A 23007-nucleotide genomic window follows, 5' to 3' on the forward strand; every position below is an offset into this window, starting at 1 on the left:
TATATGGAAATCTTTTCCAAGGATTCTCTTTGTGACCCAGTTCAGGCTCTTTACTCTGTAAAATGTACTCCTACTACCACTACTACTACTACTACCACTACTACTACTACTACTACTACTTTGTAGCAGTTTTTTCTGCTGGAAGTATCTTAATTGTGTCCCATAAATCATTTATGGGCCTCTGAAATGAGAAGTAAATGAGACACACGTTACTGCAGTAGGTCCACGTACCTGTGTGGTGCTCTGCTGTACGCTGTGTCTGCTAGAAAGATGCTGCGAAAGAGAGACACACACAATATTAGCCGAGGGGTCGATCATTTCTCTCCTCTTATTGTTTCCTTTTCCCCTCCTTGGTTCATCATCATTCACTGTTTCCTCTCCTCCTTTTGCTTCCTATTTTCACTTCGCCTTTTCAGGTCTCTAGTCTCCTTTACTATCCTCTGTCCTGGCTTCATTTCTCATTTATTGTTTCCTCTTCTTCACTGTCTGCCCCAATGACTGTCAACTGCCCTCCTTTTTTCATCTCCTTCAACACTCAGTCCTTGCTTCTTCTCCTTTAACATCTCCTTCTTTCCTATTTTCTCTTTGTTTCCTTTCATTTATTAACCTCTTCTCATTTTGTTTCCTTCTTTTATCTCCTTGTCAATTTACTCCTTTTTCACCATTTCCTTGCTTCCTTTCCTTCTCTATCGACTTGTTTTTCTCCTTCCTTGTCTAATCTCCTTTGTTATTTTTTCTATTCTCTTGTTTCCTTTTCTATCCTATCTTGCTCTCATCCACTCTCATTTATCTGTCCTCCTTACTGTATATCCTCTCCTTCACTATACTCTGTCCTTGTTTCCTCTCCTTTTCTGTGTTCATCTGCTTTCTTGTCTGATTTCATTTCCTCTTCTCATCTCCTTCTTGTGTTGTCTCCTCATCTCGTCTCCTCTCTTATCTACTTTATCGTGGTCCATTCCCTTCCCCTCATTGTCAGAAGATAAAAATGCCCCAGAGACTCATTACTCCGAGTTGTCTCCCTAAATCTCTCGAGTGTCTTTGTGAGACGAGAAGCAGCAGGAAGTAAAAACCTGTTTGATGAATTCGGGTAATGACTGTCAGCTGAAAGCTATCTGCAAATATTACAGCCTGAGGAGGGAATTAAACGATGGCGGCCGTATCGCCTCATCTTCTTTATATTGAATTTTTAAAACCTGCTATTAAAAAGGTCGATTAAAATAAGGTCATGCAATAATTTAAACATATTGTTTCTTAGTGTTACTCGAGCACACAAAGCTCTTTACACAACACGTGACAGTCACACACATGTTGGGGTTTGTGTGCGACTCAAGGATACGCTGGTGTGGAGACTGCAAGTTACTAGCTGCCCTGCTTTACCTCAATCCTCACTGGATTGACTTTAGATTGTACAAAGACAAAATATCAAAGTTAAACTCAGCTTTATTGTTTTTTGGATAAAGACAGCAACATATTCCAGACTCGCTGGGACGGGGCAGGATTTCCTCTTCTTTAATGAGGCCCTGAGACTGGTTCCTGTGATTCTGAATGCTGAACGTTTTTCCTCTCTTCTGTGATAAACACTTTTCTGTCATGTTTCCAGGTTCATAATCAGCCAAATGTTTTCAGTGGGTGACATTTCTGGATTGCAGACGCGCCTACAGAGACGCTGTCTTGCTTTAAATAATCAGGTCAGCGTGTGCAGAAGCTCGGGCCTCAGACTGTCTTTGCACGCAGCCTGCTGTTTGGCTAAAAGTGAGCGCGGCCTCAGAGGGCGAGGAGCCGAAACTTCAGGATGAACCGAGGTCATGCATCAACGCTCGCTATAAGACGAATAATGAATTATTTTCAGCTGTGAATGATGCAGAGCTCCACCAGCAGTCCAAGAATATAAACACAGAGCAGCTACCAACTAATTCGAACTGCTAAACTCTCACACTGTCAATGGAAAATTGCATTTAGTAGTCAGCATAAGCTTTTAATGATATAAGTTTGCATATGATAGAAAATGCATGTTGACCTTTTGATGACTCTCACAGCGATAATAGCTGAACAAGCTGTTATTTCACTCCTGCCAGGAAGAGGAGAGCTGGACACTTTTATCTGCGCTCACGAACAAGAAGAGGGGCTGCGTCCTTCTGTATCCCACAACACACACACACACACCTGAACCACTCTTATCTTCACTCCCTTCTTCATGCGCACCAACATTCCTCTGTCTATTCACTATCGTATTACTTTTGTATATAAATAAAGACCAGAGCGGTAACAGGGCGCCCACTCCGGTGTGAGCGTTCTGTGATCGCGTCTGTGTGTTTCTACCTTTAGATTCTTAGCTGAAGAAGTGTCTTTAGAATAAATCTCTTGACACACACAGACTGACAGAGCCAATCATGTTATTACTGTTAGATGTTTCCTGTGTGTTTTAAGCATTATGCAATTTTTCCAGTGTTCTGTTTCACATTTCTTTAAACATGCGAATATATTTTTAAATGGTAAATGGCCTGTATTTGTATAGCGCTTTTACTAGTCCCACCTAGGGACACACACTCAGTCATCCACCCATTCACACACTGGTGGAGGCAGCTACAGTTGTAGCCACAGCTGCCCTGGGGCAGACTGACAGAAGTGAGGCTGCCATATCGCACCATCGGCCCTTCTGGCCAACACCAGTAGGCGGTAGGTGAAGTGTCTTGCCCAAGGACACAACGACCGAGACTCCGGCAACCTTCCGATTACAAGGCGAACTCCCAACTCTTGAGCCACGATCGCCCCCTTAACACTTATCTCTTTAAATTTCAACATTTTAATATGTTGTCATAGCAGGATTTCAAAGTCTGCTTTTAATCTGCATATCAGGGCTGTAAGTTAACTCTCAAACAATCCATCTGTCCGTTTTCTTCCACTTTATCCAGTCCAGGGTAGAGGGGGAGGTGGGTACACCTGGACAGGTTGCCAGTCTGCTGTCGGGCTAACACAGAGAGACACAGGATCATTCACACCTGAGCCCGCTAACTGCACCTCTTTGGGCTGTGGGAGGAAGCCGGTGTACCTGGAGAGGACATGCAGTCCACACACACAGGATCCAAACCCAAGATGTTTTGGTGCATGATGCTGACTGTTAAACAATCTCCATTATAGTCATGTGTCTATTTCAGAAGTTTGGCGGTAACAGCCGATTAACTGCTAATGTCAGATGTGCATTTGCATGCGACTGCTGGAAAGTTTCCTCTCGCTCACATTGTGTTCTCGTTGCGTGATTGTTTCCCCCCCGTGATGAATCTCGCGCTCTCCTGCTGCTGCACTAATGCAAATTCATCACTGAGATCATTAAAGATGAATTTCATCACATCTTCTGTTTTTCTTCTTCATCTCGACCTTTTCAAATGTCACATTTAAAAACGTTCGTTTCCGCGACTCAAAAACAAATCAATCAGCAGGAACTTTGTAACTTTCTTTCTCTGTTTGTTACCATAAAGAACTCGTGTGGTTCTCTCTCATGCTCACTCTTCCTCGTCTTCGATCCAACCATCTATAACTTAACCTTTTTCTCGCTCCCTTCCTGTTTCTCCCCCTTTCTCACGTCCCATCTCCAGATCGGTCTCTAAGCAACAGAACAAAGGGGAATCACCAGGACTACGGTGTTTGGCTGCTGAAGCTATTTAAAGCAGGACTGATGTAAGAAAGGGAACATCAAGTATTACCGACAGACCATGAACAACAAAGAATGCGTCTCATGCTGCAGCACTGCACCATTAATAAGCTAGAGTTATTTAATAGTACATATTTTTTTAAAGCAGCCTTGGAAATGTGACGCAGGTTATAAGTTATCCACAGACTCCAGTATAACAAAGAGAAATGCTTCATTTTTAGTATTTTCAGCAACAAGTTTAACCTTCATGAAATACGTTCGTGAGCATGTTTTGTTTCAGTGTTTAGTTTTTGGTTCACTTCTATTGGTTATTATAGCCGACACAATCTAATTGTCATGAGTTCTGCAAATTACAGGTTAAAAAAGCTTGTACACCTGTTGTCTGATCGACCAATCACATGACAGCAACTCAGTGCATTTAGGAAGTCTGACATGGTTGAGAAAATCTGCTGAAATTTAAAATTATCATCAGAATAAAGAAAGGTGATTTCGGTTCACGCGGCGTGGTTGTTGATGCCAGACGGGCTGATCTGAGTCATTCAGGTTCAACACTGCAGGGATTTCCCCACACAGCCCCCTCTAAGGTTTACAGAGAAACACAACTCTCTCAGTGAAAACGTCGTGTTGAACTCAGGGGTCAGGGGAGATTGTGGCAGAGTGTTTTGAGCTAACAGGAAGGCAACAGCATCACAAAGCTCAGATCATCTCATTTCTTAGCCACAACAACGACTTGACCGTATTCTAATGGCCTCCACAACAGATCTTAGCCTAATAGAGCACCTCTGGGATGCTGTCACGTCAACATGGACCAAAGGAACGTTTGAATCGGAGAAATGAAGAATTAACACATCTCTGAAGGAAAAACTGGGTCCAGCCTGGTAAGTTGTACCTGATGAAGAGCATGTTCCTCTTTGTCGAGTCATCTGTTCACGTCCCCTCTTGTTATTCCCATCCAAACATCCATTTTTTTTCTGCCTATCCGGCGTCGTGTGGCGGGGGCAGCAGCCTAAGCAGAGAAGCCCTGACGTCCCTCCAGCTTATCTCAAGGAACACCGATGCATTCCCGGCGCAGCTAAGAGATATATAACGCCTCCAGCATGTCCCGGGTCGGCCTCCTTCCTGTGGGACATGCCTCACCCAGGAGGCGTCCCTAATCAGACATCCAAAAGAGTAGCAGGTCTACACTGAGCCCCTCTAAAATGTCTGAACTCCTCATCCTAGTTCTAAGAGTGAGCCTCGTCCACCCCAGCTGCCCGTCTACCAAGATGTTGGTACCTTGGTGGCCACTTGGTGCTGCTTGGTGTGACCTCGTCCCCGGACTCTGCTTCCTCTACAGAAGTCGTGCCGTTGGGATTAAGACCACCCGACTATATCCTCAGTTGAAGTCGCAGCACCCTGCCTCTGCTGTACGCAGCGAGTCGAGCACCGCTGAGTTGCCTGACGGTTTGCCAGAATCGCCTCAAGGAGTCTGAAAGTCTTGTTCCACGTGGCCTCACCAAACTCCTCCCACACCCGAGTTTTTGCTTCATCTACCGACCGAGTGGCGCTCTGCTTGCCCTGCTGGTACCCAGCAGCTGGATCTGAAGTCCCACTAACCAAGCCCGATAGCACGCCTTCTTCAGCTTGATGAAGAAGCTCCCTTCACCTCCGGGGTCCACTATTTGGTTTGTCACCATGACAACAGCAATGAAGGTGAAACATCTGCTTTAGGGAGCAGTTGGAGATCTGTCCAGCATCCTCCCACGCCACCTGATCCAACTCACCACCGGTGATCAGATGACAGCTCAGCTCCTCTCTTTGCCCGAGTGTCCAGAATTAAAACTTGCTTCCTTTTACATATTTAAATTTGAATATTGGTCAAAAATGTGAAATGAGTCGATGATGTCGGTGCCTGTCACAAAGCTCTCTGACATGTGGAGACACAAATGTCACGATGAAAGGAAAGCAGATGAAAGAAACTGAAAATATCTTTGACATTTCTGTTCAGATCAATCACAGCTTTACTCTTTCATTTCTCAGAGGTTTTTCTTTTGCTGTTACACGTTGTAAGTGCTCGTTTTGTTCAGTCACAGGGAACAAACGATCACTGAGGATTTAAAAGCTTAAAAAAATACAAAACAAGCTATAAAATATGTTTTCTGAAAAGAAGATTGATTATAATGTTTAACTTTGATGTGCTTAAATCTCACATCTTTATGTGCAGTATTAATTATTCAACACATATTTACTCTGATTTATAAATATTTACTGTACTTATAGTGATTTATGAGTTTTCTCATAGATGATGACTAGGGGTGGGTTTTTATAATCGATTTATCGATTAAAATTGATTCTGGCTTGGATAACGTGAAATCGATTCATTAAAATCCTGAATCGATTTTTTAATATAAATGTATTTTGCCCGAAATGCCAGAATCTCAGGTGAAATCTCACAAAATTTCAACAACCACCAAACAGCTGAGACAGTAAATGAGAGCAGGAACACGGATTCTGCACAGAGACGTAAACACACAGCGCGACCGCGGATCAGAATCAGTGAGATGTCGCCTTTCTCACGGACGGGGCTGAAAGCCGACAGCTCGCTGATTCTGATCTGTCGGCGGGTCCGCGCTTTGTGTTCACGCCCTTTATGCGCTGATTGTAAAGCTGTTAGTTTGATGTCTCTCCAAACAATATTGACCGAACCAGCAGCAAAAGAAGATCCAAACTACGCTTCACATAAACATCGTCATGAATTCACTCTGACTTTTACTGTTTTGCTTCGACCACGATGCACAGCTCTCTCTCTCTCTCTGTACTGTTTTCTTCATTATTCACTTGCTTGTTTCGCACAAGTCTACCGTTGTTTACAGGCTGTCGGCCGACGTTTTTTTTTAAATATATATATACTTCCGAAAAGAAAACCTAATTTCTGCCGTTCAATACTGAACAAATTTAAACTTTTTAAAATTATGCAAAATGCAAAACGCTTAGCCGTGTCTCTAATAAAACCGCTGTAACTTCAGAGGTAATGTTCATGTGTTGATTAATGGTTTTCTTTCGTTTTTGATGTACTGCAGAATATTTTTATAAAATCCAGGCCAGGAAAATCACCTTCATGTTTTTCTGTGTTTTATCTTCAGCTACTTTGACACAAAGGCCTCTGCTGTGACGCTCACACCTTTGATAAAGTCTTGCGTGTGTCAGCTTCCTTTTTATAGATACAAAAATATGTAAATGTACTGATCTGAATTATAATATTTCTGACTGTCAAAATTTCCCAGATTCAAATCGAATTGAATCGAATTAAATCGAAACGTGGATCAAATCGATTCGGGACCTTGTGAATCGGAATTGAATCGATTCTAGAAATCAGTGACGATACCCAGCCCTAATGATGACGGTTTGAAATTGTGATTATTCAGGACCATTTATTTGGATTTCATCTGTTCTTTGCAAATGTAGAAACAGGCTACGACTGTCATTCACTCCGTTCATTTATGATATTTAAAGTAGCACTCAAATACAACACAACAGCTCCAATAACAGGAGAAATTATTCTAATTTATGCGTTTGTGAACAAGTTAACAGAGGCGGGACGGTGATTTTACAGTCGGTGGTTCAGATCATCAGATTAGCAGTTTTAAGGTATCCGGATGAAGCCGCCAGCAGAGCAACGTCAGATTTCCTGCTGGTGTTCAATGTTTGAGACGAAGGTCACGTGAGCGAGAAATCTGTTTCTGGTAACAGGCGCCGCTCGAGGCCAGAGAAAAGACGAAAAGGGAAAAGGACGAGCAGCGTGACGCAGAATCGAAACGCGTTTCGAGCATCAAAACTCTGATTCGCCGCAGCCACAGAGACAACAAACGTCTCATAGTTATTACTCACGTTACAACTTCCTGATTCATCCTCGTAAAGACAAAAGATTTGAGTCTAAAATGAACGGCTCAGTGAAATATCTGCTGATCTTCACCAGTCGCCACACGATTACTTTGCCAACTGTTGAGGCTTGTTGCTGTTTAAACCTCGCGGTGCAGCCTGCTCTCTGATTGGAAACTAAAGCTTCCCTCCAACTGTGAAGTGAATCCAGCCTGCAATCACCAAGGTGCAACCAGCAGGTCTGTGTTAGCCCCAGAAAATGGAATAAAATGTGCTCTCTCAGGGAGAAAAGCAAATAAAACATTAATCTCCGATAATTCCACGTCAGAGCTGTTCACTCGTTTGTTTCTGAGGAATCAAAAAGCTTTCTCACACTCTCACAGTAACACCACTTTATTAATTTATCAGTGTGGTGACAAGCTGAGACCTGCAAATGCAAACAGTCAGTCACTGATATTCATGTGCACAAAATTCACTTCGTGTTACTTTTATGTGCTAATACTTGAAATGATTTAATTATGTGAAAAATGAGAAAACTGCTCAGTTTGCAGAACAACCTGCTCATCAAACTCAATCTCCTGCTGATGGTTATTTAACGTCCTTCTCATCATTTGCGGATAATGAAAATTAAAAGAATTGCAAATAATATGCAGATTTTAGAGGATGCCTGATTAAAAGCTACAACCTACAAATGAGATGAGCAGCAGGATATTTTTGTCTCATTTTACACAACGTATCCAGGATGTGGGATCACTGTGTGCACTGCAGCCGTCATGAGTCCAGTGTGTGAGCAGGTGTGACTTGACTTACCATCTTATAAAGGTCTGACACGCTGATCTGGTCTTCATCAACCATCTCAAACTCCTTTCTCGGCACCAGGTCGAGACCGAGGTGTCTGAAAGACAGAGACAAAGACGGAGAGCAGCAGAGCGTCTTTCATTTAACCGTCACAAAAAGCATTTCCAACACAGGTACACAAACCTTTCCAGCCACCTCTGCACATACAAGCGTGCACCGCCCACACACACAGAGTATATTAAAGTAATTTCAGAGGGGGCTCTGGGGATATTGTTCCTCAGCATTATTTTCTGTTCAATCTCAACAACCACATCTCTCAGTTACAGGCCGGTGGACTCGCGCACTCGAAGGCGCTGTGCACAATGTTCATCCGACTGAATAAGATGGCGTCTTAAACTGTGAACGAGAAACTAAACGTCCATCTTTGATGTGTTAACGTGCGCATCCATCAAGGCTGAAATCAGGTTTAAACTCTTCATCACTGCCAACCACAGCCTCAAAAATGCAATCAGGTGTTTGTGTATTTGTATAAGTCAAGTGAAAGTAAAGGCTTGAGTGGAAACAGAAAATAAAAACGCAGCCTGGGGTTTGAGGGTAAAGCTGAATGGGTTGTTAAAGGTTTCTAACGACACTTTAATTAACTGCTTATTACTCATCTTTGTACATATCTAATCAAATATGTCTGACACTGCTCTGAAGCCCGGCGCTGCACATTTTTGGGCTGCACCAGCAGGAACGTGAGATATCTCTGATCGTGGCTCCAAACGAGGGTCCTTCACCTCTCACTGACAGAGGTTCAGAGTCGGCTGCTGTGACGGTCGTCTGACTAAAGACAGCCTGAGGCAAAGGTTTGACACTGTGTGAAGTTCAGGATGACTCAGAGTATCAGTCCTGCAACGACTCAGAGAGGAATGTAGTGATGAGCAATGATCATTTGGAGACTGGCACTGAGGAGAAAAGTAAAACACATCGATGCAGCATAGATGGAGGTCAAGTTTAGTTCACGTGTGGCAGCAAAAGCTTGTTTGGGCCTCCAGCTGTTCTCACCGAGGATGTAGCATGAACCGAAACAGCAGAAGGAAGTGCGTCTTTGCACCACATCAGTATTATCGGCGTACACACTAAGTGTAACCCTGAAATCTCACATTCAGGCTCCTCAGACACACTAAATGTCCTCATGCTGGACCCGACAAATGTTTGACATTCATGGATTCATTGATAAGTTGTGTTCTCCATGCACACACTTCCATGCTCGTGATGCATCAGGAACAATGGAGCCATTATTTGTGCGTCCTGATTCTGCTTTTATACTCCGGGACCTTTAAAATGATGAAAGCGAGCTTGTTTTCCTGCAATGCAACCTTTCACCACGAACTGGCTTTCAGGCTATAAATTACATCTGCTGCTCTGTTACATGACACGTCACTTCTTTTTACCAGCTGGAGACTGAATTAGCAGAGAGCAACAGGATAAGTAGCACCTCATTAGCTCCTTTTTGGCCCTTTTGCAGCCTAAAATGATTGTGTTCACTGAGCTGCTTCTCTCTTTAGCAAAGCCACTGACTGGACGAATAACTCTGCTTTACACTGATGTGCTAAAATCACATCGTCGGTAAGTAGTTCCTACTTATATCTAAAAATGTGAACTCAATTAAAGCAGCATCAGTAATGACTGGAAGCAGTCACATGACCTGAAACACCCTGCGGTACCCAGAATAATTCTTTTACTATTAATTATAATAAAAGCAGCACTTATCGCCCTTCATATCACCTCAGTGTGCCTCGTCCCCTCTGACAGCAGAATGAAGCTTTAAATAACCTCTGAAACACTCCCAGTATTAATAACTCAATCCTGAAGCGGCTGCCATTTTTTTCTCCATTTCATCTGTTTCCCATCAGCCTTTCATCTGTTTCCCATCAGCCTTTCATCGTGCTCTCATGAGACTTTAACAACCACGGCTTCATCCACCTGCCTCCAATCACACTTGTGTTTGCCTCGTGTAGGAGTCAGGGGAGCGGGCTGAGCTGCCATCTTTAGAACTCATTTAGAGGGCAGAGCATGTAAGTTAGGGCTGCCACAAACGATTATTTTGATAGTCGACTAGTCACCGATTATTTTTGCGATTAGTCGACTAATCGGATCATCATCCATTTTGACATAAAACGTACAGCTTATTGCACCAGCAGCAGGTGCAATAAGCAGGTGAAGGGGGGCTTTTATAGCTTGAGGCCGGAGGAGGCGTGAAGGAGGAGTGGTCCCGCTCCTGAAATTCAGATGATATCTCCACAAAGTGAAGTCTGTCGGTGTGTGATTTCATAAAGGTTAAATGCAGTAAATGACTGCTTCTTACAACATGTACTCATATTTAGATTTAGCTGCAATGATCTAATGAAGTTAGAGCTGCCACAAACGATTATTTTGATAGTCGACTAATCAGATCATCATCCATTCTACATAAAACGTACAGCTTACTGCACCAGCAGCATCTGCTCTTATATAACTATCATTAGCTTACAGCTTTAAGTGTTTAAGGTATGTGCTAACTAAAAATAAAGACAAGATGATAGTTTATTAAATTTTAATGAAATTTGCAGATTATTTCGGTGAAGTTTAATAAACTCCTTGCTATCTAAAATATAACAGGACACCGGAGTAAATTCTCGAGCATCTCACACTTCTGATAATCAGCTGTCTGCTTGACGTTTATTCAGCTGTGTAAAAACTATAACTTTAATCTCAGCCAAACCGATTTACTCAGGAACAAATAAAATACTAAAAAAGCCAAACAATAACATTTTTAAGTTATCTAAGTGACTTATATATCATGTTTAACCTGAGTAGCAAAAGTCCACGGTGGGTTTGAAAACGATTAGCCGGGAGTCCGGTGTTCTCACGGCTCTAGTTAGCCTAGCCCCCGGCTAGCTATCGAGCTAGTGGGTAACAGACGTCTCCGAAAACGTCGGAGCGCTTTTGAAAATATGTGGTGTCTTGATAAACTGAGCAGATATTTGAGGTTTACACAGCTACATTCTCGCCTGAAAATATGTTAAACGTTTATTTTGTGACCCAGAAAGAATAATAAGAGTAATATTAAAACTAACTAGCTGCCGCCATTGTTGGAAACTGGGCTGGGCTGCGCTATGAATTCTGGGACACAGCTTCTTCTTCTTCGGGGTTTAACGGCAGCTGGCATCCTTGTACATGCAGTGCTGCCATCTTCTGTTTCAGTCCGTTATTACACTCTTAAATCCTACTACTTATTCCTGCGTCTTTTGGGATCTTACAAAGCTTCAAACGATGCGTCGACTTTTAAATCAGTCGTCGACGATTTTGATAATCGACGTAATCGTGACTAGTCGACTAATCGTGGCAGCCCTAATGTAAGTGCAGCATGTGCGAATTATTATTCAGCAAACAGACTTCAAACTTCAAACGTCTAAAGGGTCATTCTAAAGAAAAAGCCACTAACCATGTTAGTTATGTGCATGTGCTGTTTTAGCTTTTCTCGTTCTGCCTTTGTTTTGTTTGTAGCGTTTGTCCCAGTCAAAATAAAAGCTTGTTTTTTGTTCACCTCACTCGGCCTCCACTGTCTGCATTTAAGTGCTTTCTCCTCACGCCAGAAGTCACAACGGTGCACGTAACACACTGTGTTGCCAAACGTATTCACTCACCCATCTAAATCATTCAGAACGGCTCGCTCTCAAGAGCTCAGTGAATTCCAGCGTGGTACCGTGACAGGATGCCAGCTGTGCAAGTCCAGTCATGAAATATCCTCACTATGAAATATTCCACAGTCAGCTGTTAGGGGGATTATAGTACAGTGGAAGTGATTGGGAAAGATGTGGTAAGCGGGCTGATGTCACCAACTTTCTGCAGATTCAATCGCTGTGGACCTCCGACCTTCATGTGGCTCAAGGACAGCGCACAGAGATCTTCATGGAATGGGTTTCCATGGTGACCAGCTGCATCCATAAAGACGTGGATGAGCGAGTTTGATGTGGAAGAACCTGACTGGCCTGAACAGAGTCCTGACCTGAACCCAACCCAACACCTTTGGGATGAATTAAAGCGGGGAGTTCTCGTCCAACATCGGCGTCTGACCTCACAAATGTGCTTCTGGAAGAATGATCAAAAATTCCCATAAACACTCCTAAACCTGTGGAAAGCCTTCCCAGAAGAGTTGGAGCTGCTATAGCTGCAAAGGGTGGGCTGACATCACGTGAAACCGTGTGGATTAGGAACGTGATGTCACTCAAGTTCATATGTGAGCGAATGCAGATGAGTGAATACGTTTGGCAGTGCAGTGTATAAGGCTCAGCTGATGGTTGAAGCAGCATTACGTGACTATGAGCAACCAATGCACATGATACAGTGTAAAAAAGTTAATGAATACTCGTGTTAGGAGAGGTGCTTCATCAGGAATGGATGAAGCACCTCTCCTCTGGGTCAGACAAAGAACAGCTGCCCTTTAAACTATGTGTATTATTTGTATGTGTGGGAAATGTGCAAATGTGTCTTAATGCAACATTTGTGTGGTTTCTCACTCGTTGCCCCAGTCGAGTCTGACGGTGATGTGTCTCTTGACGTCTCTGCTCTGGTCTTGCGTCAGGTGACCAGACAGCAGCTGCCTCCTCAGGTCTATCAGCTCCATCATCACGTGGCGAACCTTGTAGAACAGATCCACCTTGTGTTTCTGAAGGACGGAGAGAGAAACAGGGAGGTTTCATTCACCATTCGTTCACCACTTAAAATTCATCTTCAGCTCGTCAATACGCTGATTCAGCCGTACTTGTCTGGCAGGGCGCCGCAAGGCCGTTTCCGCGCTGTTTATTAAAGGCACTCAAACAACTCACAGTGGAATAAAGCTGAGGTGAGCGAGTTCAAAGCCTTAGCAGACCGTTTGTGTTTAGTGTTGCAGAGACATGTGTCAGCACGTGCTGGCCATGAAGAACGGAAACACTGAAAAAAGATTTTTATGAACATGCGTATTTGCTGCGTTGTGTGTACTTGCCTCACAAATGTTTAGCACAAAAACACACAGAAGAAGCTCGGTTGGCAAATCAGGCTGAAAACTTCATGCAAGTACTAACATGTTTTCTACCACAGGAAGATCTGGGCAGTTAGAGGAAAGGGCAGCAAAGCAGGTCTAGTTTGTGATCCACTCCAAACATGAGTGGATGGCCAGAGTTTGAAGTTTGAAAGTCCAACTTTACAGGATTAACAGCACATCCAGCCCTCAGACATGTGCCCGCTTCACCACAGCTGATCATCGTCCTCCATCTCATCCTAACCCCGCAGTCCTTTGTCTTTAGCATCACATGCACAGTTTCCACCCTGTGGCCATCAGCAGGCAGCTGTTGTTAATCTGAGCCACGACCGGATCAGAATGGAAATCTTATTCTTATAATTTATGTTTGATTTTGCCAAAATCTTTTCAACAGGCTTGGAACAGGAATTAAAAGTATTTAACTTTATTAAATGGGTGATACAGAAAATAATTATTTGTTATAATGCTATAAATGTCTTAATAGCTTTGGTAATACACTTTTAACCCTTTATGACCTACCATAGAACCAAGTCCACCAGAGCTTATATTATATGTTTACATGCTGTGGAGCCATTTTTGGGAGCATTTCAAGTTGCTATACATCAATACAACCATTATAGCCCAGATTTTAATAATATGTCTGCATTAAGTGCATAGTAATTACATAAATTGCAAAAAAGTGCAATAAACTACAAAAACATTGAAAATCGCTTTTGTTTTTTTAACATATATTTCTAGTTAGAGAAATTTAAGAGGCTTATCCCTCAAAACTGTAAATACAAAAAAGTTGCACAAAATAGTTTCCCACCACAGGGAATTTATTTTAAGTGTCTTCATAGTTTTATTTTTGAAATACACCAATTTTTATATACTGCAGGAAAAACGAAAATAAATATTATAGTGCAAATTTGCAAAAAAGCAGCATATGCATCAAAATAAACTATTTCCAGCAGTGCAATATGAGTCCTAAGCATCCCAGAAACCACACAGAAAGTCATAAAGTCAAACATAACTTTTAAAAACACCAGTATAGGCTCATGAGGCCCTGATGGTAAAAAAAAACTACATTTCCGCAAAAATGACATCACTTCCGGTTTCGGGCAGGTCATGGCGGACATGCGATAGTTCGCGCTGATGGACGTAGGAAGTGTTATGAACAGCTGATCGGATCGGCAAAGCCTGTTTCTGGAATATTATGTTTTTGTTGCTGCAAGCGCTTTTATGCAGTTTTTGCAAAGCTATATGTGGAAGGAAACTGTGACCGAGGACAAGCTGATGGCATAAGATGTAAGTACAACTCCTCCGGTTTCATATGCAAAAAAATTATTGCGCTAGCTTACGTGGTTGCAGTGCTACCGGGATTTAAAAATAGTTAGGCAAAACAGAGCGTGCCCGCTTCGATCGGTTTTAAAGGGTTAAAATAATTTCCTTCTAATGAACCTGACAACAGATTAGACTGTACAGTGCACCAATAAATTCATGTATGAAGAAATCATACGGCAACTGAGAAACAAAGACGAAACAAAAGCTTGTGTGCATCTAACACAAGAACACTGGAACCTGCTTCTCCCATAGCATGCTATAATTAGCACTTTAATTTTGCCCTGCAGGGCTTCAGCAGCAGAGAGAAGGGTTAAATGTCTATTCAGCTCTTGACAGAACAGCGAGATGGGCAGAAATTAGGCTGTGCAGAGGCGTGCACACACACACACACACACATACAATGGTTACACGTTATAATGAAGATTTCATTTGGGTTTCCAAGTATATTATATGCACACATACACATAGAATCCTCCATAATGCACATGTAGGTGCTTATACATGCATGAGCAAGTTGCAAACATATGCTGACAGCAGGAGGGCAGTGAGCCCGGCTACAATCTCTCTGCCTTTCTCCATCAGTCTTGGGTTTATGTACAGATGAGCTCCATTATATAACTCCGGTCGTAGTGGAGGTGGAGCTGTTTTAGAGAACCTTAACTTGAAATACACCAGAGTTCGGTGAACACAGCTGAAGCAGCTCTGCTATCAACTGGCAACCTGCCCGCGAGGTTTCTCTGCTGTTCTGCTGATGTGAGCTGGCAGAGAACGTTTTTAGATGAACTGAAGCCCTGAGCAGACATGGGCACTGTGCAGCCTCGGGACGCTTTGGTTGTCCCTGTTAGTTCTCAGTTTGTTTGAATCTACGTACACATGTGTGAACGCAGCTTCACTGTAAATGTGCTGAAACACACATTTATGAACGATCTGAGTTCGTTAACCCTGAAAGATGTTGAGAAGTGCCTCAGTTCTTTATAACATAGCTTCACCAAGGTGCTGGAAACGTTCTTTAGAGCTCAGACTTCTCAAATTCCCTCTAAAAGAGATTTGAACTGCGACGGCTTCAGCTGCTCGTGAGGGGAGGGCTGTGCACCTGCCTGCAGAACAGGAAGGAAACATGCCGCTGTTAGCATCTTTACTGTTGTAGGATGGATTCATGCATTCATGCTGTTTACAACAACTTCTTCCAGCAGAATTTGAGACTCACACCGGGGAACATTTTTACAATCTTCTTTTGTTGAGCCCATGAAAATTGTTTTATCAGTTTCCTGGTTTTTGCTGGCAGGTGTGACTCCCAGTGGGGTCTTCTGGATTCAAGGTTTGGTATATTGTTCAATCAAAGATGCTTCCCTTGGTTATTTGAGTGGTTATTTGACTTATCGTTGCCTTGAAGCATGATCCTTTTGACCTAAATACAGTGAGTTGGTTGATTATAACAACTTCAGAAGGCTGGAGATGAAGGACTCTACACCTCACAGCTGAGTAAATGCATCAGACTTGTGGTGGACACCAGCAGAAACACCCATTTTCATGCATTCTTTGACTAAAATAAATCAGGACAACCACCAGCAACTTGCACTGTTCAGATGCAAGCTAGTTAGGCTAAATAGGACCAGAAGACAAAGCTAATATTAGCTGGTGATTTCCCAGCACACCTCCGTCTCCCAGCACACAAATGATACCATGGCCAATCGAAGCCATACACCTTCAATGAGAGGGATTAACATGAACTGGTTCTGAAAATGTACTAATAAGTCAAAATGTGGATACAGTTATCTCATACAAGTTACCAACTATGATACTTGCATATTAAAAACTGGCGTGAGGGAGTGAAACTACAGATGCTCCCTTCAGGGGTAAAAATAATGGATCCATCTGTGTTCTGCCTGCAGTTTGGACCCGAGTGCACAAGACGATGTTTAAAATACGGTATACATTTAAAGTTCCCTGTAGTAAGAGACGTTTATAAATCCTAATCCAACTCTGAGGCGATGTGTTTACTGGCATCCATTCCTCAGAAGCTCCAACTGGGAACCTTGTTGCACCGTCCCGTCAGAGTTGAGAGATTAGCATGATTTTGGCGCTGAGCGCAGCTAGTGCTCGAGGTTAAAAATATTACAACTTTAAGCCAAAGAGTGCCACATTTCAACCGGTAGTTGCTTAGCAACAACAGGAGTCACGCACGACAGTTCCCCTCAGCATCTGTTTAGCATTTGTTTTTCAGGAGATACCCAGTGGACGTAGAAGCTAACGCGCTTTGATATGCGCTTTACGAGAGCTCATATTAATATTCTGCATGAGCGTGTAACCGTTAGAGACGCATTTTACACATCGTTCTTAAAGGACAGAGAAAAGTACAAATTAATTATCTTCATCAATAATTTGTGCATTGGATTTTTTTCCCCTTATCAATTAAAATGTCATAAAAATTAAAAAAATAAGACAAACAAGTAGAAAGAAAACAGATGCACAGTACAGTTTTCTTTCTTTACCTGCTGGTCCAATCTACATACATTTAACCCAAGCGTGCCTAATTATTGGACCTCGAGGTACGTGCATGTACGTTTCAAGGGACGATGTTCCCACGCAGTCAAAATTAGTTGGACAATTTCTGTGTCTAAAACCCACGATCCACTAGAGCCGTACAGAAATCCATCCACCCATCGTCTGCTGCTTCAGCACTGTGCCTGCTGGAGCCGAGAGCCCAGCTGTTACAAGGTAAGATCCAGGATGCACCCTGGACAGGTTGATCAATCTGTTATACCCAATGACACTCACATTTAAACCTTGAGCTAATTAGGGATCACCTGTCACTATCATGCTTTTCTTTGCAAGCTCCTTTGACTACGATGACCTGGATGACTGAGAACCTTCACAGACATATCATGCAATTCTTTGAACATTAGGAGGAGTATCCAGAGAAGCCATCCAGCATGGGGAGAAGAGCCAAACTCCACACAAAGGCCCCAGCTGGTCAGTGGATGCTCAGCCAGGACTTTGTTGCTGTGAGCTGACAGTACTGATCACTGCACAGCTGTGCTTTACTAAAGCATCATTAAGGTGTTGCTGTTTAATGAAATTATTTGATGCTATCTGATACGTTTTTGTTCTGTATCCGTTAGGGGATGGTTATGTATGAGGCCTTTGTTCTCCCTGACGTCGATGGGTTTTCATGCACGTAGAGGTAACAGAGTTCCTGAGCTGGTTGTAGATCTAAGATGGATAAAGCCTTTAGTGGGTAGAGACTCAAAGAGGGCTAAGGGACAAGCTGCTGTAGCCCTACAGGTACAGTAACATACTTTATTTCCTGAGTGTAAATTTGAGGTTCGGGGCTTCAGCATCCACACAAGAAGCCAGAAAAACTAAAGCTCAATGGTATTATTTGCACATGATTTCACATTTTATGTTTGTCTGCACATCCTGAATATTTATTCCTCCATGGGGGCATCCTGGTCCCATCAGAGTGTCCATATCAACCAGTCACAATGAACGTTTGTGGTAAAATGCTTCCTTTCTTCATTATTATTTTGGGAATCCAGCAATCTGAGAAAGAGTAAATAAAGATGCAAACACTGATATAACAGGATGAATCTCTAATATAATGAATTTATCTGACATGTTCAGATAATCAGTTTTCAGCTTCCATCACGTGAGAACAGCATTAACCTGCATTAACGGGGACCCGGCTAACGTTGGTCAACCTCAGGCAGGAATAATATACATTATTTAAAACTTGCTTTTATTGAACAGGGTCCAGTGTTCATATGCTGGGTGTACACTACATATCATGACTAATCGTATTCATTTTATTTCAGGAAGTCTTTTCCCATTTATTTACTGCACCGACTCTCACTGTGATAAACACGAGGCACATTTACTGGCCAACAGCATCGTGCCCTTCAAAATGTAGTAAGGCTCTTGAACCAGAGACAGCCCACAAATGGTGCTTCATTCAGTGGGTTCATAAATAACACCTTATATAAAGAAGCAGTTACAGCACAAATGGTTGCCCTGTTCCCGAGGGTGCTCTTCAGTGAAAACAGCAGCACAGGAGTCAGCGATAAAGGCCCAGATCCCCGCAGACACAGCAGCGCCATGCAGGACACAAAAGCATACTGCTCTTATTTACAGTACTGAGAAAGGACGATGCAAAGACCAAGGTTCACAAACACATTTCCACCAGAGACCTGCCCAACACTCGGAGCCTATTGTGAGCCGCTGAAGGTAAAACATGTGCTGAGCTAAAGTGCGAAATCTTGTGTTCCTCTCCTTCAGTGCTTTAGAGTGCAGGCACACTGCTGTAAAAGGTGGCAGAGCAGGTAACGTAACAGCCGCCCTATGTCAACACAATGTGAAGCACAGCAGACTAATACTCCATTCATAACCTCACAAAGCAAGATTACTAATGAGGCAAAGTGGGCACGGAGAGCTCCTGCCTCTCATTATGATGAATTTATGACCACATTATATATTTTTTGTATCAAAGGGAGAATATTCATTAACCTGCCGCACTAACAGGAGGCGCTTATACAAGGAAACCTTGTTTAAGGAAACACGTCTGTCTGAGAATAAAAGTTGTGGAGCATCTTTAGACAGCAAAGCGTTTCAAAATGTGTTGCATAAAACAACCAACAAGAAAACACAAAGACACGACTGACAACATAAAAAGATTAGAATTAAAACATTTAAAAACAAGAACAATAAGTTTTCACTTAGTCGGCAAGACTCACACATCACTTCCTCTGTCCCAGGTTACCCTGATAACTCCCAGTTTACCCTGATAACTCGGGGTAAACTGGGACAGGCAACATTACTGTCTGCCAGACCCAACAGTTCACACCAGCGATGCTTTTAGGGACTGTCTCAGTTTACCCTGATAACTCCCAGATTACCCTGATAACTCGGGGTAAACTGGGACAGGCAACGTTACTGTCTGCCAGACCCAACAGTTCACACCAGCGATGCTTTTAGGGACTGTCTCAGTTTACCCTGATAACTCCCAGATTACCCTGATAACTCGGGGTAAACTGGGACAGGCAACATTACTGTCTGCCAGACCCAACAGTTCACACCAGCGATGCTTTTAGGGACTGTCTCAGTTTACCCTGATAACTCCCAGTTTACCCTGATAACTCGGGGTAAACTAGGACAGGCAATGTTACTGTCTGCCAGACCCAACAATTCACACCAGCGATGCTTTTAGGGACTGTCCCAGATTACCCTGATAACTCCCAGATTACCCTGATAGCTCGGGGTAAACTGGGACAGGCAACGTTACTGTCTGCCAGACCCAACAGTTCACACCAGCGATGCTTTTAGGGACACACTTTCAACACTTTATGCCATTCATTGTTGTCACCGTGTCCCAGCTGTTATCAGCCAGCTTTTGGAAGGATTCACTTTCACGAGTACCCAAAAAGAAGCCAGGATACTGCTCCATGTGCACTTTTAGGCATATACAAGAAGTACTGGAATTAAAGTTAACTGTAAACTCTATACTGAAGATGGAGGTTGCCTTTTGGACTGAGGGTGAAGCCATTGTGGAGGTAACTTAAACATGCAGCTAGCCAGACTGGGTAGAGGTCGATGGAAAAATAAAAATGAAATCTGCGCCGAGTCACCGCAGACATGCATCATCTGCACTTTACTCAAACTGGGAAAACTCCACACGAATAAAAACACCTTCAAAACCTGGGCTGTAGCTATAATCAGGACATCTGGCCAAGTCAGTGGGTAGATCTGCTGTGAACTTGACCTTTTTCTGAGTCAGTAAACCAGACTTGGAACAGGTGCACCAGCTGGCACATCGGGGAGAAACCAAGTCTCCTATCCACTTTTTGCTAGCACTCAAAATCTGCACACCCACACCACAAATACTGATGTATGCTGCTTTGAAATGAAACTGCCCAATCTGGGAAAATATAGAATCTCACTGGTACACCTGAGCACTAATGTTTCTTTTCAGCTGCGGAGTGGAAATCTCTTTTGGGCCGGCTATTTGTAGATTTACTCTTCCTCCCTCCTCTAACTGCCTCTTCTGCCTCTTTCCCCAGCTGCTGTGAGTAATCGCACCTTCACATCCTGCGGGAACGGAGGCACAAACACTCACCTTAAAACGGTTTAACACATCGGCGCTGTTAAAAACAGCCGAGCTAATCTGAGATAATGATGCTGTTTGGAACCATTGTGATATCAGAAATAACAAAGCACTATCACCTGTAAAGCTACTTTCGGGCCACTCAGTGAGACGCTGAGCTGCGCGAAGAAGGGAAGATCCGATCGTGGTTAAAATGCAGCAGAGCAGCTGCGCTCGCTGCCGTCAACCAAATCAAACATTTACATCTCTCTTTATTTGCTGCATTGGCCCTTTGCTTTTCAGACTTAGAGGGACATAACAACATCTTAATCACTCTGACAGCCCACAAACTAGGAAGGCACCATAATGCCACCCTCCATTAACAAACACCTCCACATTTTCTACCAGAACATTAAACTACACGAGTGGGTTTCCAAGCAGTGGGCCAGGGACCAAAGGTGGGTCTCCAGAGGGCGAGAGTCTGTCACCGCTTGGCATGAATATATAATAGGACTTTATTCAGCTTGACAGCTCTACTGTCTAATGGTACTTTTGCAGCCCCTCTGTTCCATCAGAGATTTCCTCCATTTTCACACCTGATAAATGAGAAAGAGCGAAAGCCACATTTTAATGTTTCCCTCGGTTTCACAGGGAGCTTTTTGAACTTTTGTTGGAAATGCATATAAATGGATTTCATCTCATTTTTTGTTCAGTAACTTGAAAGTATTTAACAAAGCAATGCAAATTGTCCTATTATGTCATAAACTACACCTGCATCATTAATCACATTTTTATCTTTTGGTATCCCAAAGTTAAAAGAACATGATCAGGCAACATTTAAATGTGTGCTTCACCAGCAGGGAGCAAAGAAAAAGCAAATCAAGCGCTCCCTAAATCAGCGTCTGACCATGTGCCTGCACATACCAATCACAGCTACCTAACCCGCCATGCAGCTTGTAGTTTCCTGAATGTACTCTGGAAAAGTAAAACTACATCAAAAGTAGGGCTGCCACGATTAGCCGACTAGTCACGATTATGTCGACTATCAAAATAGTCAACGCGTCGTTTGAAGCTTTGTAAGATCACAAAAGACGCAGGAATAAGTAGTAGGATTTAAGAGTGTAATAACGGACTGAAACAGAAGATGACAGCACTGCATCTACAAGGATGCCAGCTGCCGTTAAACCCCGAAGAAGAAGAAGAAGGAGCTCTTTCCCAGAATTTGTAGCGCAGCCCAGCTCAGTTTCCAACAATGGCGGCAGCTAGCTAGTTTTAATATTACTCTTATTATTCTTTATGGGTCATAAAATAAACGTTTAACATATTTTCAGGCGAGAATGTAGCTGTGTAAACCTCAAATATCTGCTCAGTTTATCAAGACACCACATATTTTCAAAAGCGCTCCGACGTTTTCGGAGACGTCTGTTAGCCACTAGCTCGATAGCTAGCCGGGGGCTAGGCTAACTAGAGCCGTGAGAACACCGGACTCCCGGCAAATCGTTTTCAAACCCACCGCTGTCTTTCGCTACTCAGGTTAAACATGATATATAAGTCACTTAGATAACTTAAAAATGTTATTGTTTGGCTTATTTAGTATTTTATTTGTTCCTGAGTAAATCGGTTTGGCTGAGATTAAAGTTATAGTTTTTACACAGCTGAATAAACGTCAAGCAGACAGCTGATTATCAGAAGTGTGAGATGCTGGAGAATTTACTCCGGTGTCCTGTTATATTTTAGATAGCAAGGAGTTTATTAAACTTCACAGAAACAATCTGCAAATTTCATTAAAATTTAATAAACTATCATTTGTCTTTATTTTTAGTTAGCACATACCTTAAACACTTAAAGCTGTAAGCTAATGATAGTTATATAAGAGCAGATGCTTCTGGTGCAATAAGCTGTACGTTTTACGTCCAATGGATGATGATCTGATTAGTCGACTAATCGCAAAAATAATTGGTGACTAGTCGACTATCAAAATAATAGTCTGTGGCAGCCCTAATCAAAAGACATATACACACTAAAATCAGGCATATCAGAAGACGAGAGGTCAGGAGGGTCGTCATATTCAAAGAGTCTGGTACAGTTTTGGCACAGTAATGCAACACAACTTCTTTAACCACCTGAAAAAACACCACAAACTGCAGTCTGATGAAGGCCAAGACAAACAGTGCAATGCTTCCATCAACACCTCCCGTAACAGTGAGTCTCTGCAGAGCAGCAGCGTATCCACCAGCCTCACAAATGCACACCAAC

At 42.8% G+C, this 23007-nt stretch overlaps 1 protein-coding gene across 3 annotated transcripts in view; it reads right to left on the reverse strand.

The window, feature by feature from the left end:
• The window catches only part of LOC102797476 (dedicator of cytokinesis protein 3-like), a 304843-nt gene that overhangs the window by 97412 nt on the left and 184424 nt on the right, over positions 1 to 23007 (reverse strand). For all 3 annotated transcript variants that reach the window (XM_087841103.1, XM_087841105.1, XM_087841104.1), the window contains exons 6-8: positions 12850 to 12998; positions 8318 to 8402; positions 232 to 273 (exon numbers count right to left, since the gene is read on the reverse strand). In XM_087841103.1, coding sequence (XP_087697229.1) covers positions 232 to 273; positions 8318 to 8402; positions 12850 to 12998 — 276 coding nt within the window. The remainder of the gene's footprint in view (positions 1 to 231; positions 274 to 8317; positions 8403 to 12849; positions 12999 to 23007) is intronic.

This window comes from Neolamprologus brichardi, chromosome 5, assembly GCF_056152115.1.
Source record: "Neolamprologus brichardi isolate AB-2024 chromosome 5, ASM5615211v1, whole genome shotgun sequence".
Classification (NCBI taxonomy): Eukaryota; Metazoa; Chordata; class Actinopteri; order Cichliformes; family Cichlidae; genus Neolamprologus; species Neolamprologus brichardi.